At 41.4% G+C, this 14,710-nt stretch overlaps 1 protein-coding gene across 1 annotated transcript; it reads left to right on the top strand.

Annotated features, from left to right (window-relative positions):
* Window positions 1-1,367: 1,367 nt before the first annotated feature.
* On the top strand, window positions 1,368-12,755 carry LOC115120838 (protein-lysine 6-oxidase-like). The gene is made up of 7 exons (XM_065011374.1): window positions 1,368-2,189; window positions 2,341-2,449; window positions 4,027-4,158; window positions 9,170-9,326; window positions 10,952-11,047; window positions 11,227-11,342; window positions 11,735-12,755. The coding sequence occupies exons 1-7, from the start codon at window positions 1,553-1,555 to the stop codon at window positions 11,739-11,741; spliced, it is 1,254 nt and encodes a 417-aa protein (XP_064867446.1). The 5' UTR covers window positions 1,368-1,552; the 3' UTR covers window positions 11,742-12,755.
* The last annotated feature ends 1,955 nt before the right edge of the window (window positions 12,756-14,710 follow it).

Below are 14,710 nucleotides of genomic sequence, written 5' to 3'. Positions count from 1 at the left end.
GTTCACTTGTTATGAGGGGGAGGGGGGCCAACCTCTGTGGCAGCCAGGTTCACTTGTTATGAGGGGGGTAACCTCTGTGGCAGCCAGGTTCACTTGTTATGGGGGGCTAACCTCTGTGGCAGCCAGGTTCACTTGTTATGGGGGGCTAACCTCTGTGGCAGCCAGGTTCACTTGTTATGGGGGGCTAACCTCTGTGGTAGCCAGGTTCACTTGTTATGAGGGGGACCTCTGTGGCAGCCAGGTTCACTTGTTATGGGGGGCTAACCTCTGTGGCAGCCAGGTTCACTTGTTATGAGGGGGGTGGTAACCTCTGTGGCAGCCAGGTTCACTTGTTATGGGGGTAACCTCTGTGGCAGCCAGGTTCACTTGTTATGAGGGGGGCTAACCTCTGTAGCAGCCAGGTTCACTTGTTATGAGGGGGGACCTCTGTGGCAGCCAGGTTCACTTGTTATGAGGGGGTAACCTCTGTGGCAGCCAGGTTCACTTGTTATGGGGGGTAACCTCTGTGGCAGCCTGGTTCACTTGTTATGAGGGGGGGGGGGTAACCTCTGTGGCAGCCTGGTTCACTTGTTATGAGGGGGGGGGGTAACCTCTGTGGCAGCCTGGTTCACTTGTTATAGGGGGGTAACCTCTGTGGCAGCCTGGTTCACTTGTTATAGGGGGGTAACCTCTGTGGCAGCCTGGTTCACTTGTTATAAGGGTGGGGTGGGGGGTGATACTTAGCCTACTGAATCATTTATTTAAAGGTAACCAAAATACCAAAAATGGTATCAAGGACTAAGAGGAGGTCATTTGTTGCTATAACAGCAAAAGTGTCACAGGCCTACAAGATAAGTAAAGCAAACGAAGACAACGCATAACCATCAAGGTTTGGAAACCAACTCACCATTCCAGGGCAGCCAATAACTACTTGGTGTGTGAGGGAACACCACAAATTATATCTCACTAAAAAGTGTGAAAGGCATTGAGAGAGATAGAACAAAGAGACAAATCTTACACAAGTCAACAACAATTCTCAGAACTCAATTTGATTTTGATCAAGCCTCTTTCACCTACGACTGTTTTTTGTCTTTCAAAATGTAGCTTCTACGAAATCTTCTGAAATATTTGAAAAGCAAAACTACTCATTTTATAATGTAGAGAAGGTTTGTTCCCTGTGAATACACAGAACAACATTTATAGTAAGGCAATACTTAGTATTATAAAACCGGATGTGTTTGCACCACTGACACCATTATTGTTATATGAATTCATGGGACGTGACGTGCCCGTGCTAATGCCAACCACTTCCACTTCCACTTCCTCGGCAGCGCGCATGCGGATTTCACTTGTGTAACTGTGAGAAACTTTAAAACTCACACCCCTCCATCACACTCCACTTGCGCGTTCAAGATGCGAGATTGCCTGAGCAATAGTTCCTCTCGCTACAGGCCTAAATTTGATTCTGCTCGGTTAGTGAGAGAACATTCTCCAAAATTCTGCTTCCTAACAAATTTAATTTAATTTTCTATTTTTCCATGTGGATATATCATTCACTCATTTGATTAGTATAATGAGGGGTCTTGGCTTTGAAGCCTGCTTATTGTCGTTGACACAGCTATGCATCCTCAGTTGCATAATGCAAACAGTTCTTACGCAGGATGCTTCGCCATCAGCAGCTTTAAGGCAGAGAATGCCATGGCAACACAACGGGCAGGTGTTTAGTATACTTAGCCACGGTTCTGAATATCAGCCATCGGGACGAAGAGACCGAAAAACAGGTTCAGCTCAACAGAATCACATAGTTGTCGTTATCAACAATAATGAGACGGCTGAAGAGACGAATGTGCACAGATACCCTGCGCCAAGAGGCTCTCCAAGGCGGCCAGCGCCGGGTGTGCAATTACGCACCGCGCGTCGACGTCCTAATGGGGCGATTAGACATGAAAGACCCCAAGAGAACCGGGAGACTGCTTCAAGACCTTCAACATCAACTCCCACCGACGACAAACCGACATCTACTAACTCTCCACCACTGACTAATTTGAGAAGAGAGGATATGATGGTTGGAGATGACCCGAACAACCCCTATAAATCCATTGGTTATAATCCCTATAACCCTTATTATAATTATTATGATGCTTACTACAGACCTAGAGCCAGAAGCAGAGAGCCGCATGGTTATGGCACAAGTTATCATCAACAAGGAGGTAAGTGCAATATTTCCCTTCCAGTAATTCACTTTTTTAAATGCATTTTTTTTCTCTCTCACATTTGTAAGGCATTTTATTCCAATTCATTTTTTTTAACAGCTTGCTTTAGGCTACTTAATAATAATTGCATTTGTTACATGATTGACAGGTCTCCCTGACTTGGTGCCTGACCCATACTATATTCAAGTTTCCTCCTATATCCAGAGGTTGCCCATGTACAATCTGAGATGTGCAGCCGAGGAAGGTTGCCTCGCAAGGTATTCTCATACTGCAGTGACCATTCCACTCTACACTGAGTGTACAAAACATTAAGAACACCTGCTCTTTCCATGTCAAACTGACCAGGTGAATCCAGGTGAAAGCTATGATCCCTTATTGATGTCACTTGTTAAATCCACTTTAATCCGTGTAAATGAAGGGAAGGAGACACCTTAAAGAAGGATTTTTTTAAGCCTTCAGATAATTAAGACATGCATTGTGTATATGTGCCATTCAGAGGGTGAATTGAAGTGCCTTTGAACGGGGTATTGGTAGTAGGTGCCAGGCGCACCGGTTTGAGTGTCAAGAACTGCAACGCTGCTGGGTTTTACACCCTCTACAGTTTCCCGTGTGTTCTAACAATGGTCCACTAACCCAAAGGACTTGCAGCCAGCTTCACACCTTGTAGAGTCCATGACCTGATGAAATGAGGCTGTTCTGGACGTGAAAAGGGTGCAACTCAATATTAGGAAGGTGTTCTTAATGTTTTGTACACTGTTTGTTTCATGTCCCAAAGGACTTGCAGCCAGCTTCACACCTTGTAGAGTCAATGCCCCGATTCATTGAGGCTGTTTTGAGGGCAAAGGGTTCTTAAATGTTGTCATTTGTATTTTTTTATTATCCAATTCCCATCTTGTCTCAATGCTGCAACTTCCCAACGGGCTCGGGAGAGGCGAAGGTCGAGTCATGCGTCCCCCCGAAACATGACCCGCCAAACCGCGCCTCTTAACACTCGCTTAACCCGGAAGCCAGGCTCACCAATGTGTCGGAGGAAACGCTGTTCAACTGATGACCAAAATCGAACTGCAGGCGCCCGGCCGGCCACAAAGAGTCACTAGAACACAATGAGCCAAGTAAAGCCCCCCCCCCCCAGCCTAACCCGAACAATGGTGGTCCGCCCTATGGGACTCCCGGTCACAGCCGGTTATGACACAGCCTGGGATTGAACCCAGGTCTGTATTGAAACCTCAAGCACTGCGATGCAATGCCTTTGACCACTGCACCACTCGGGAGGCTTGGGCAAAGGCTTCTTCATGTTTTGTACACCCAGTGTATATAGCTAGGTGTTTTTACCAAGCCCAGACATGAAATGACTCTTTATATGTGTATCTATGCTGAACTCCAACATAAAGAATATTTCAATTCTTTATTTAGAAATTAGAACAGGGATATAGCTACGGAGAGGAAAGTTGTTAGGGTCTACCAGGGATTGAACCCTGGTGTGTACATGTGTTGAGAGAGCGTGGAGTGTTACCACTCAGTCATGGCTCTGACACGTATTACAGTAGTTAAACCCATAGTAGCTGTATATTCATTAACAGTAGTAACCGACAGTGCCAGACTCCAGTTTCCTTTCAGCAGTTCAAAAGGACATTTAGGAAACAATTTAGGAATCAATTTAATTAATTCAATTATTTAGTTAATCGTGAAGACTATGGGTCAAGAATGATTGGACTAGAGTTCCTGGAATGTAAAAAGTTGTATAATAAATTAATTGATACATGAATAAAGTGCATTAACATATGAACTATTTGAATGTCTAAGAGACCATATGTTTTCCCCTGTGACGGGACAGTTCTGCTCAGGGCGTGGCCGACTACGACACCCGGGTGCTGCTGCGGTTCCCCCAGCGCGTGAAGAACCAGGGCACTGCTGACTTCCTGCCCAGCAAACCTCGCTATGCCTGGGAATGGCACAGCTGCCATCAGTGAGTTGTGGATAATGATGCATAAACATGTATGAATAGATTCAGATTCAGAGATTCATATTCATATTCAGAGATTCAGATTTAGAGATTCAGATTCAGAGATTCATATTCAGGTATTCATATTCAGATATTCAGGTTCAGAGATTCAGATTCAGAGATTCATTTTCAGATATTCAGATTCAGAGAATAATTTTCAGATATTCAGATTCAGATATTCAGATTCATTTTCAGATATTCATTTTCAGATATTCATTTTCAGAGATTCATATTCAGAGATTCATATTCAGAGATTCATATTCATATATTCAGATTCAGATATTCAGATTCAGAGATTCATTTTCAGATATTGAGATTCAGAGATTCAGATTCATTTTCAGATATTGAGATTCAGAGATTCAGATTCACTATCCACCAGGGGGGAAATTCATTTGGACACGTGGTTAAAAAGACGGTGCGTAAAACAAACTACAGAAAATAATTCATTCAAATTTCTAAAGCTACACATTTAAAAGTACAATATGGTGTATACTGGAGGAAACAACAGACTATTATACAGCCTAATGGCTGCTGGAATAACAGACTATTATACAGCCTAATGGCTGTTGGAATAACAGACTATTATACAGCCTAATGGCTGTTGGAATAACAGACTATTATACAGCCTAGTGGCTGTTGGAATAACAGACTATTATACAGCCTAGTGGCTGTTGGAATAACAGACTATTATACAGCCTAATGGCTGCTGGAATAACAGACTATTATACAGCCTAATGGCTGCTGGAATAACAGACTATTATACAGCCTAATGGCTGCTGGAATAACAGACTATTATACAGCCTAATGGCTGCTGGAATAACAGACTATTATACAGCCTAATGGCTGCTGGAATAACAGACTATTATACAGTCTAATGGCTGTTGGAATAACAGACTATTATAGAGCCTAATGGCTGTTGGAATAACAGACTATTATACAGCCTAATGGCTGTTGGAATAACAGACTATTATACAGCCTAATGGCTGCTGGAATAACAGACTATTATACAGCCTAATGGCTGTTGGAATAACAGACTATTATACAGCCTAATGGCTGCTGGAATAACAGACTATTATACAGCCTAATGGCTGTTGGAATAACAGACTATTATAGAGCCTAATGGCTGTTGGAATAACAGACTATTATACAGCCTAGTGGCTGTTGGAATAACAGACTATTATACAGCCTAGTGGAGGAAATAACAGACTATTATAGAGCCTAATGGCTGTTGGAATAACAGACTATTATACAGCCTAGTGGAGGAAATAACAGACTATTATAGAGCCTAGTGGCTGCTGGAATAACAGACTATTATAGAGCCTAGTGGCTGTTGGAATAACAGACTATTATACAGCCTAGCTGGAAATAACAGACTATTATAGAGCCTAGTGGCTGCTGGAATAACAGACTATTATACAGCCTAATGGCTGTTGGAATAACAGACTATTATAGAGCCTAATGGCTGTTGGAATAACAGACTATTATACAGCCTAGTGGCTGCTGGAATAACAGACTATTATAGAGCCTAGTGGAGGAAATAACAGACTATTATACAGCCTAGTGGAGGAAATAACAGACTATTATACAGCCTAGTGGCTGCTGGAATAACAGACTATTATACAGCCTAGTGGCTGCTGGAATAACAGACTATTATACAGCCTAGTGGAGGAAATAACAGACTATTATACAGCCTAGTGGAGGAAATAACAGACTATTATACAGCCTAGTGGAGGAAATAACAGACTATTATACAGCCTAGTGGAGGAAATAACAGACTATTATACAGCCTAATGGAGGAAATAACAGACTATTATACAGCCTAGTGGCTGTTGGAATAACAGACTATTATACAGCCTAATGGCTGTTGGAATAACAGACTATTATACAGCCTAATGGCTGCTGGAATAACAGACTATTATACAGCCTAATGGCTGTTGGAATAACAGACTATTATACAGCCTAATGGCTGCTGGAATAACAGACTATTATACAGCCTAATGGCTGTTGGAATAACAGACTATTATAGAGCCTAATGGCTGTTGGAATAACAGACTATTATACAGCCTAGTGGCTGTTGGAATAACAGACTATTATACAGCCTAGTGGAGGAAATAACAGACTATTATAGAGCCTAATGGCTGTTGGAATAACAGACTATTATACAGCCTAGTGGAGGAAATAACAGACTATTATAGAGCCTAGTGGCTGCTGGAATAACAGACTATTATAGAGCCTAGTGGCTGTTGGAATAACAGACTATTATACAGCCTAGTGGAGGAAATAACAGACTATTATAGAGCCTAGTGGCTGCTGGAATAACAGACTATTATACAGCCTAATGGCTGTTGGAATAACAGACTATTATAGAGCCTAATGGCTGTTGGAATAACAGACTATTATACAGCCTAGTGGCTGCTGGAATAACAGACTATTATAGAGCCTAGTGGAGGAAATAACAGACTATTATACAGCCTAGTGGAGGAAATAACAGACTATTATACAGCCTAGTGGCTGCTGGAATAACAGACTATTATACAGCCTAGTGGCTGCTGGAATAACAGACTATTATACAGCCTAGTGGAGGAAATAACAGACTATTATACAGCCTAGTGGAGGAAATAACAGACTATTATACAGCCTAGTGGAGGAAATAACAGACTATTATACAGCCTAGTGGAGGAAATAACAGACTATTATACAGCCTAATGGAGGAAATAACAGACTATTATACAGCCTAGTGGAGGAAATAACAGACTATTATACAGCCTAATGGAGGAAATAACAGACTATTATACAGCCTAGTGGAGGAAACAACAGACTATTATACAGCCTAGTGGCTGCTGGAATAACAGACTATTATACAGCCTAATGGCTGTTGGAATAACAGACTATTATACAGCCTAATGGAGGAAACAACAGACTATTATACAGCCTAGTGGCTGCTGGAATAACAGACTATTATACAGCCTAGTGGCTGCTGGAATAACAGACTATTATACAGCCTAATGGCTGCTGGAATAACAGACTATTATACAGCCTAATGGAGGAAACAACAGACTATTATACAGCCTAGTGGCTGTTGGAATAACAGACTATTATACAGCCTAATGGCTGTTGGAATAACAGACTATTATACAGCCTAATGGCTGCTGGAATAACAGACTATTATACAGCCTAATGGCTGTTGGAATAACAGACTATTATACAGCCTAATGGCTGCTGGAATAACAGACTATTATACAGCCTAATGGCTGTTGGAATAACAGACTATTATAGAGCCTAATGGCTGTTGGAATAACAGACTATTATACAGCCTAGTGGCTGTTGGAATAACAGACTATTATACAGCCTAGTGGAGGAAATAACAGACTATTATAGAGCCTAATGGCTGTTGGAATAACAGACTATTATAGAGCCTAGTGGCTGCTGGAATAACAGACTATTATAGAGCCTAGTGGCTGTTGGAATAACAGACTATTATACAGCCTAGTGGAGGAAATAACAGACTATTATAGAGCCTAGTGGCTGCTGGAATAACAGACTATTATACAGCCTAATGGCTGTTGGAATAACAGACTATTATAGAGCCTAATGGCTGTTGGAATAACAGACTATTATACAGCCTAATGGCTGCTGGAATAACAGACTATTATAGAGCCTAATGGCTGCTGGAATAACAGACTATTATACAGCCTAGTGGCTGTTGGAATAACAGACTATTATAGAGCCTAGTGGAGGAAATAACAGACTATTATACAGCCTAGTGGAGGAAATAACAGACTATTATACAGCCTAATGGAGGAAACAACAGACTATTATACAGCCTAGTGGCAGCTGGAATAACAGACTATTATAGAGCCTAGTGGAGGAAATAACAGACTATTATACAGCCTAGTGGAGGAAACAACAGACTATTATACAGCCTAGTGGCTGCTGGAATAACAGACTATTATACAGCCTAGTGGAGGAAACAACAGACTATTATACAGCCTAGTGGCTGCTGGAATAACAGACTATTATACAGCCTAATGGCTGCTGGAATAACAGACTATTATACAGCCTAATGGCTGTTGGAATAACAGACTATTATACAGCCTAGTGGCTGCTGGAATAACAGACTATTATACAGCCTAGTGGCTGCTGGAATAACAGAGTCCCCATATCCGTCTGTTTTAATTTTCTTTTGAAGAAGTCTCTTTGCCCTTGTCCAGCTGCTGCTGTGACTGAGTTTTGAGTGAAGGGGGATGAGTACTGTCCTGTAAAATGCTTTTCAAGTTTTAGGAGGATGAGTTTTGTGTACAGGTTGGAGGATGATTCTTGATCTATAACCAATTATCCTTCCCGCCGTCTTGATCAAGCGCTGAAGCTTGACTTGGTCTTGCACACGCATATCAGACCGAAGGTCAGCACACTCTTGCAGGACAGATTTATACAACATTCATGAAGATATGGCGGTCGACGTTATGGTTCAGTTTGCCTAAAAATATATATCTGTTGTCATTGCGTCTGTACACTACAGATAGTCAGTATCATATGCAAAGCGCATCCTCATCCGTTTTTGCTCTTTCTTCAAAAACTGGCCCGCTGACCTATTGGGGAATTGTATTAACAGTGGACTAATGAACAAAATACTAAAATATATATTTTGATGTAACTATCCCTTTAAGCAGGTTTCTGTAAGCCTGTACAGTTTCACAGGCATGGGGTGTGGTGGCGAGAGCTCTCAACAGATCTACACAGACTCGTGTGTATAGGTTATTACTGCGCTTGCAATACCAACATTGAAAGCAAATCAAAATCAAATCAAATTTTATTTGTCACATACACATGGTTAGCAGATGTTAATGCGAGTGTAGCGAAATGCTTGTGCTTCTAGTTCCGACAATGCAGTAATAACCAACAAGTAATCTAACTAACAAATATTAAGAGTCTGTGTGGTCTGGTCATTGATGAGAATACGTCCCGTGTATTCCAGTCACTTCCATAGCATGGACGAGTTCAGTCTGTACGAGCTGCTGGAGACCGGCTCAGAGAGGAGCGTTGCCGAGGGCCACAAGGCCAGCTTCTGTTTGGAGGACACGTCATGTGACCCGGGATACTACAGACGCTTCGCCTGCACGTCTCACACTCAGGTCTGTTATTACTGTATCGGCACCCTATTTCCCCACTACTTTCTTATCAGGGTCCATAGGGCTCTGGTCAGAAGTAGTGCACTATATAGTGAATAGGGTGCCATGTGGGATACAATCCTGTGATCATCACCTTATGCTCCACTATAATACTAGCCCATTAAACAGCATGCAAAATGTGTTTGTTTTCTTCAGACAGTTTTCTTTAAACAGAAAAATAAAATCTGTGTGATGATGTTGAATAAATGTAGGAAAACTGATTTGGATTTGCAAAAAAAAAGTCATAAATTGAAGGGAATTAATTACCCCACTTTTAACCGAAATCCAATGACATTTGTTGAATTTACTTTACCAAAACTAGATGTTGAAATGACGTCCTTGTACTGTATGTGCCCAGTGGGAAGAGGCCTGGCTATAAATTTTAGTTTGCATCTGAGAGCTTTCACCATTCAATAGTAGAGACAGAACCGGATCGGGCTTTATTCAGTGTAAAGTGTTCTATCTTTTTATTCCTTGTGTTGTTGTGATTCCCGTATCTGTTTGTGCTGTTGTGCTAGCCTGGTCCCAGATCTGTTTGTGCTGTTGTGCTAGCCTGGTCCCAGATCTGTTTGTGCCGTTGTGCTAGCCTGGTCCCAGATCTGCTTGTGCTGTTGTGCTAGCCTGGTCCCAGATCTGTTTGTGCTGTTGTGCTAGCCTGGTCCCAGATCTGTTTGTCCTGTTGTGCTAGCCTGGTCCCAGATCTGTTTGTGCTGTTGTGCTAGCCTGGTCCCAGATCTGTTTGTCCTGTTGTGCTAGCCTGGTCCCAGATCTGTTTGTCCTGTTGTGCTAGCCTGGTCCCAGATCTGTTTGTCCTGTTGTGCTAGCCTGGTCCCAGATCTGTTTGTCCTGTTGTGCTAGCCTGGTCCCAGATCTGTTTGTCCTGTTGTGCTAGCCTGGTCCCAGATCTGTTTGTGCTGTTGTGCTAGCCTGGTCCCAGATCTGTTTGTGCTGTTGTGCTAGCCTGGTCCCAGATCTGTTTGTGCTGTTGTGCTAGCCTGGTCCCAGATCGGTTTATGCCGTTGTGCTAGCCTGGTCCCAGATCTGTTTGTGCTGTTGTGCTAGCCTGGTCCCAGATCTGTTTGTCCTGTTGTGCTAGCCTGGTCCCAGATCTGTTGGTCCTGTTGTGCTAGCCTGGTCCCAGATCTGTTTGTGCTGTTGTGCTAGCCTGGTCCCAGATCTGTTTGTGCCGTTGTGCTAGCCTGGTCCCAGATCTGTTTGTCCTGTTGTGCTAGCCTGGTCCCAGATCTGTTTGTGCTGTTGTGCTAGCCTGGTCCCAGATCTGTTTGTCCTGTTGTGCTAGCCTGGTCCCAGATCTGTTTGTGCCGTTGTGCTAGCCTGGTCCCAGATCTGTTTGTGCCGTTGTGCTAGCCTGGTCCCAGATCTGTTTGTGCTGTTGTGCTAGCCTGGTCCCAGATCTGTTTGTGCTGTTGTGCTAGCCTGGTCCCAGATCTGTTTGTGCTGTTGTGCTATCATGTCAAGCCATGCCAAGTGACAAGGAGTGGACATGATAGCGCAACGAGATCTGGGACCAGGCTTTTTTGAACCAGTTGAATGGATGAATCTCTTTGTCTTGGGTTGATTGTTTTTAGGGATTGAGTCCTGGATGCTATGACACCTATAATGCCGATATTGACTGTCAGTGGATTGACATTACTGATGTGTCACCTGGGAAGTATATCCTTAAGGTTTGTTGCCATATTTTGTTCTATATTATTAGCTAAGGAGGTTTCTAATCCTGTTTTTATATTGTATGCCATTAAATAAACATTTTTGATATTACTGTCCAAATTCAACCTATTGTAGCAACACGATGTGAATGATTCCTAACCTAACATACTTTATGCCTTCATTATATTTTTTACAGATCACTGTAAACCCAGGTCACCAGGTTCCAGAGTCCAACTTTGACAATAATGTTGTTCGTTGTAGTGTTCAATACAGCGGCACCTCTGTCCAGGTTTCAGGGTGTACTGTTACATCGTGAGTGCTGTCTTTTTTACATTATGGGGGGGGGGGGGATACCACACCAAGGGATGAATCTATGTCCTTTTTCCCCCCTTGTGTCCCGACTCATCCCATCCTTCTCAAAGCACATTGTAGCAGAAGATCAGAGGTTCCGCCCCTCAGAGGAGGAACCTCTGTGCCAAGGAGAGAGAGGACACAAGGAATCAAGATTTGCCTCTGTAAAATACAATGCTGAAAATGATTGCTGGCATGATGTGTTTTCCTTCTATCTCACTATCTATCTATCTATCTATCTATCTCTATCTATCTATCTATCTATCTATCTATCTATCTATCTATCTATCTATCTATCTATCTATCTATCTATCTATCTATCTCACTATCTATCTATCTATCTATCTATCCAGGTACTAAGAACAAAGGAAACACCACCGAAGAAGCTTTACGATGATGTGCAAAACATGACAACAGCCAACATGACAACAGCCAACATGGACAGACAATCAAATATGAAGACATTCTTGTTTACAGTATTTATTGGTCTGAGTTTCCCGCAAAGCGTAACATTTCTTTCTTTCTTTTCTTTTTTACTTTGTGAATATTCCTGGTTTAAACAATATCATATTACACTATTCACCCTTCTTTTTTTTAAAGCATAATGTGCAAAGTTGATAGAGACAAAGGTCATGGATGAGAAAGACTGTAGTAAATATTTCACTGTTGACGAAGCATGTGACATAACATTTGATTTTAAATTTCATCTTCACAAGCATAATTTTGTTTGGAATGGTAAAAGGTTTAATTGATTTGTTGTGGTATACATTATACATAAAATGGTTGTTTAGGTGCTAATTTAAGATTGTTACTGTAAGGAAGTTTTAGTATAATGGATATATTTAATCAAATGTTGCCATTTTAAACCATGTTTACAATATACGTGAAATATTGGTGCTACATTTACTTGGGTTATGTAATAAATATTGGTGCTACATTTACTTGGGTTATGTAATAAATATTGGTGCTACATTTTGAGACTGGAGGAAAGTTAAAATATTTGTTTTATTGGGACTATAGAGAATTATTGACTTGTTTGAGTATATACATTTGCATTTGAGTCATTTAGCAGATGTTCTCATCAACAGTGACTTACAGTAGTGAGCGCATTTAGGATATTTTCTATACAGGTAAGAAAACATACTCTTTTAAGCTAGTTCTACTGAACTTCTAACCATACTGTACATATTGCTGGGCTCATGTGTTTGTGTTCCATTCATGATACAACACAAAGATCTGCAAATGTATTGTGAATGCAATTTAAATCAAGTTTGGATTTTATTTGAAATTGCATTTAAAAAAAAAAAAATTATTGTCTCAATATTTGGAGAGAGAGAAATAGGCCATGTAAACACAATAAAATGCTTAAAGTTCTCCCAAATCATGTCACATTTTTATCGTTAAGCGACGTGGGCTATACTTTGAAAAACTGTGGCAGTAGCATAATTTAACATATTTTTACCAAACCTGTTAATAATTAACAGAATCAGTTATTAAAATCTCACAGAAATGTCAATTACAGTTGCTTGACGATTTTCCATGTTCAAGATCACCACAAAACAAAATAGCAAGAGTTCAAGATATGACAAGATTGTATAAAAAAAGACCCCCAATAACTTCACAGTATATTCTTCTTATTGAGAGGGTTTTGAAATATATTAACTCATTTTAAAGCATATAGGCATTCACAGGAAAAGCACATGTAGATTGACTGCTGAGCTGACCTGACATTTAACTCAAAGTCAATGAAAAGTCCTTTTTCCTTCATGTATTAATGGTTTAGGTCATCTCCTCACACTGTTCCTGACCCTGGCAGTCATTATGAATGCAGGTTGTGGGTGAATATAAATTCCACCTGTTAGATATCCTAACTCAGAATAATATGAATTGCAGGTAGGGTTAAAATATATATTTTTTTAATTTGCCAGGTTTTCCAGAGATCCCGTTTGGAAGATTCTTGGATTTATTTATTTTCCTGTATATTTTGCAACCCTACTCGCAGGCCTGATGTGACCTGTAAACCATGAGTATCAAGCCATTGTATTGAGGGTAAAGCTTGGCCTCAAAATATGGCCTGACGAGATATGTAATGTATTGTCACAATGAGTTGAATTATAATGATAATGTGCCACTTGGATGAAGGCAACAGGACTGAAAATTAACCAATTCAACAACCATGTATGTCTCGGTCACTAACACCGGAGGCAACTCTACCATTCACTCAAAAAGGCAAGGCATAGTTTATCATAGCTGATATAACTCAAATCTGGAACCCCTACATGCTCACAGCGACTATTGGTTTGTGTAACGACTACAACATCACTAGGTAACTGTACTCAGATATTTTAGGTGCGAAGGGTGTGTGAAGATCAATGTCTCCCAGGGATGACTCCATGAGACTGCTCAAGTCAGAGAACAACATTGAATTGACAAATTGAGCTTTGACTTCTAGCACGACATGGCTTTGACTTCTAGCACGACATGGCTTTGACTTCTAGCACGACATGGCTTTGACTTCTAGCACGACATGGCTTTGACTTCTAGCACGACATGGCTTTGACTTCTAGCACGACATGGCTTTGACTTCTAGCACGACATGGCTTTGACTTCTAGCACGACATGGCTTTGACTTCTAGCACGACATGGCTTTGACTTCTAGCACGACATGGCTTTGACTTCTAGCACGACATGGCTTTGACTTCTAGCACGACATGGCTTTGACTTCTAGCACGACATGGCTTTGACTTCTAGCACGACATGGCTTTTATTCCTTATGATTAAAAACTATTGGACACAGTAATACACACTCGGAAACTATCCATTTTACACAGTGTGTGTGAGTGTGTGCATGACTGTACGTGTGTGTTCAGGGGAGAATGATCTACGCAAACCAAGAGAAACCCAGTACCTCCTACTCAACCACAACCTGGAACTGACAGGAAACATCACCATCAACAGATATGGAGGAAAGAGATGAACAAAGAGCTCAACAACCAATCTTATGATGACATTTGGTTGGTATTTCCACATCCACAGTTATTCTCCTTGACCATGACTTACTGGCTCTATAGCAATGGTTTCCTTACTGGCTCTATAGCCATGTTGCCTTACTGGCTCTATAGCAATGGTTTCCTTACTGGCTCTATAGCAATGGTTTCCTTACTGGCTCTATAGCCATGTTGCCTTACTGGCTCTATAGTCATGTTGCCTTACTGGCTCTATAGCAATGGTTTCCTTACTGGCTCTATAGCCATGTTGCCTTACTGGCTCTATAGCCATGTTGCCTTACTGGCTCTATAGCCATGTTGTCTTACTGGCTCTATAGCCAT

The sequence above is a fragment of the Oncorhynchus nerka genome, linkage group LG27, assembly GCF_034236695.1.
Source record: "Oncorhynchus nerka isolate Pitt River linkage group LG27, Oner_Uvic_2.0, whole genome shotgun sequence".
Classification (NCBI taxonomy): domain Eukaryota; kingdom Metazoa; phylum Chordata; class Actinopteri; order Salmoniformes; family Salmonidae; genus Oncorhynchus; species Oncorhynchus nerka.
The sequence above is the reverse complement of the archived record's forward strand: the minus strand, read 5'-3'. Positions and strand labels throughout refer to the sequence as shown.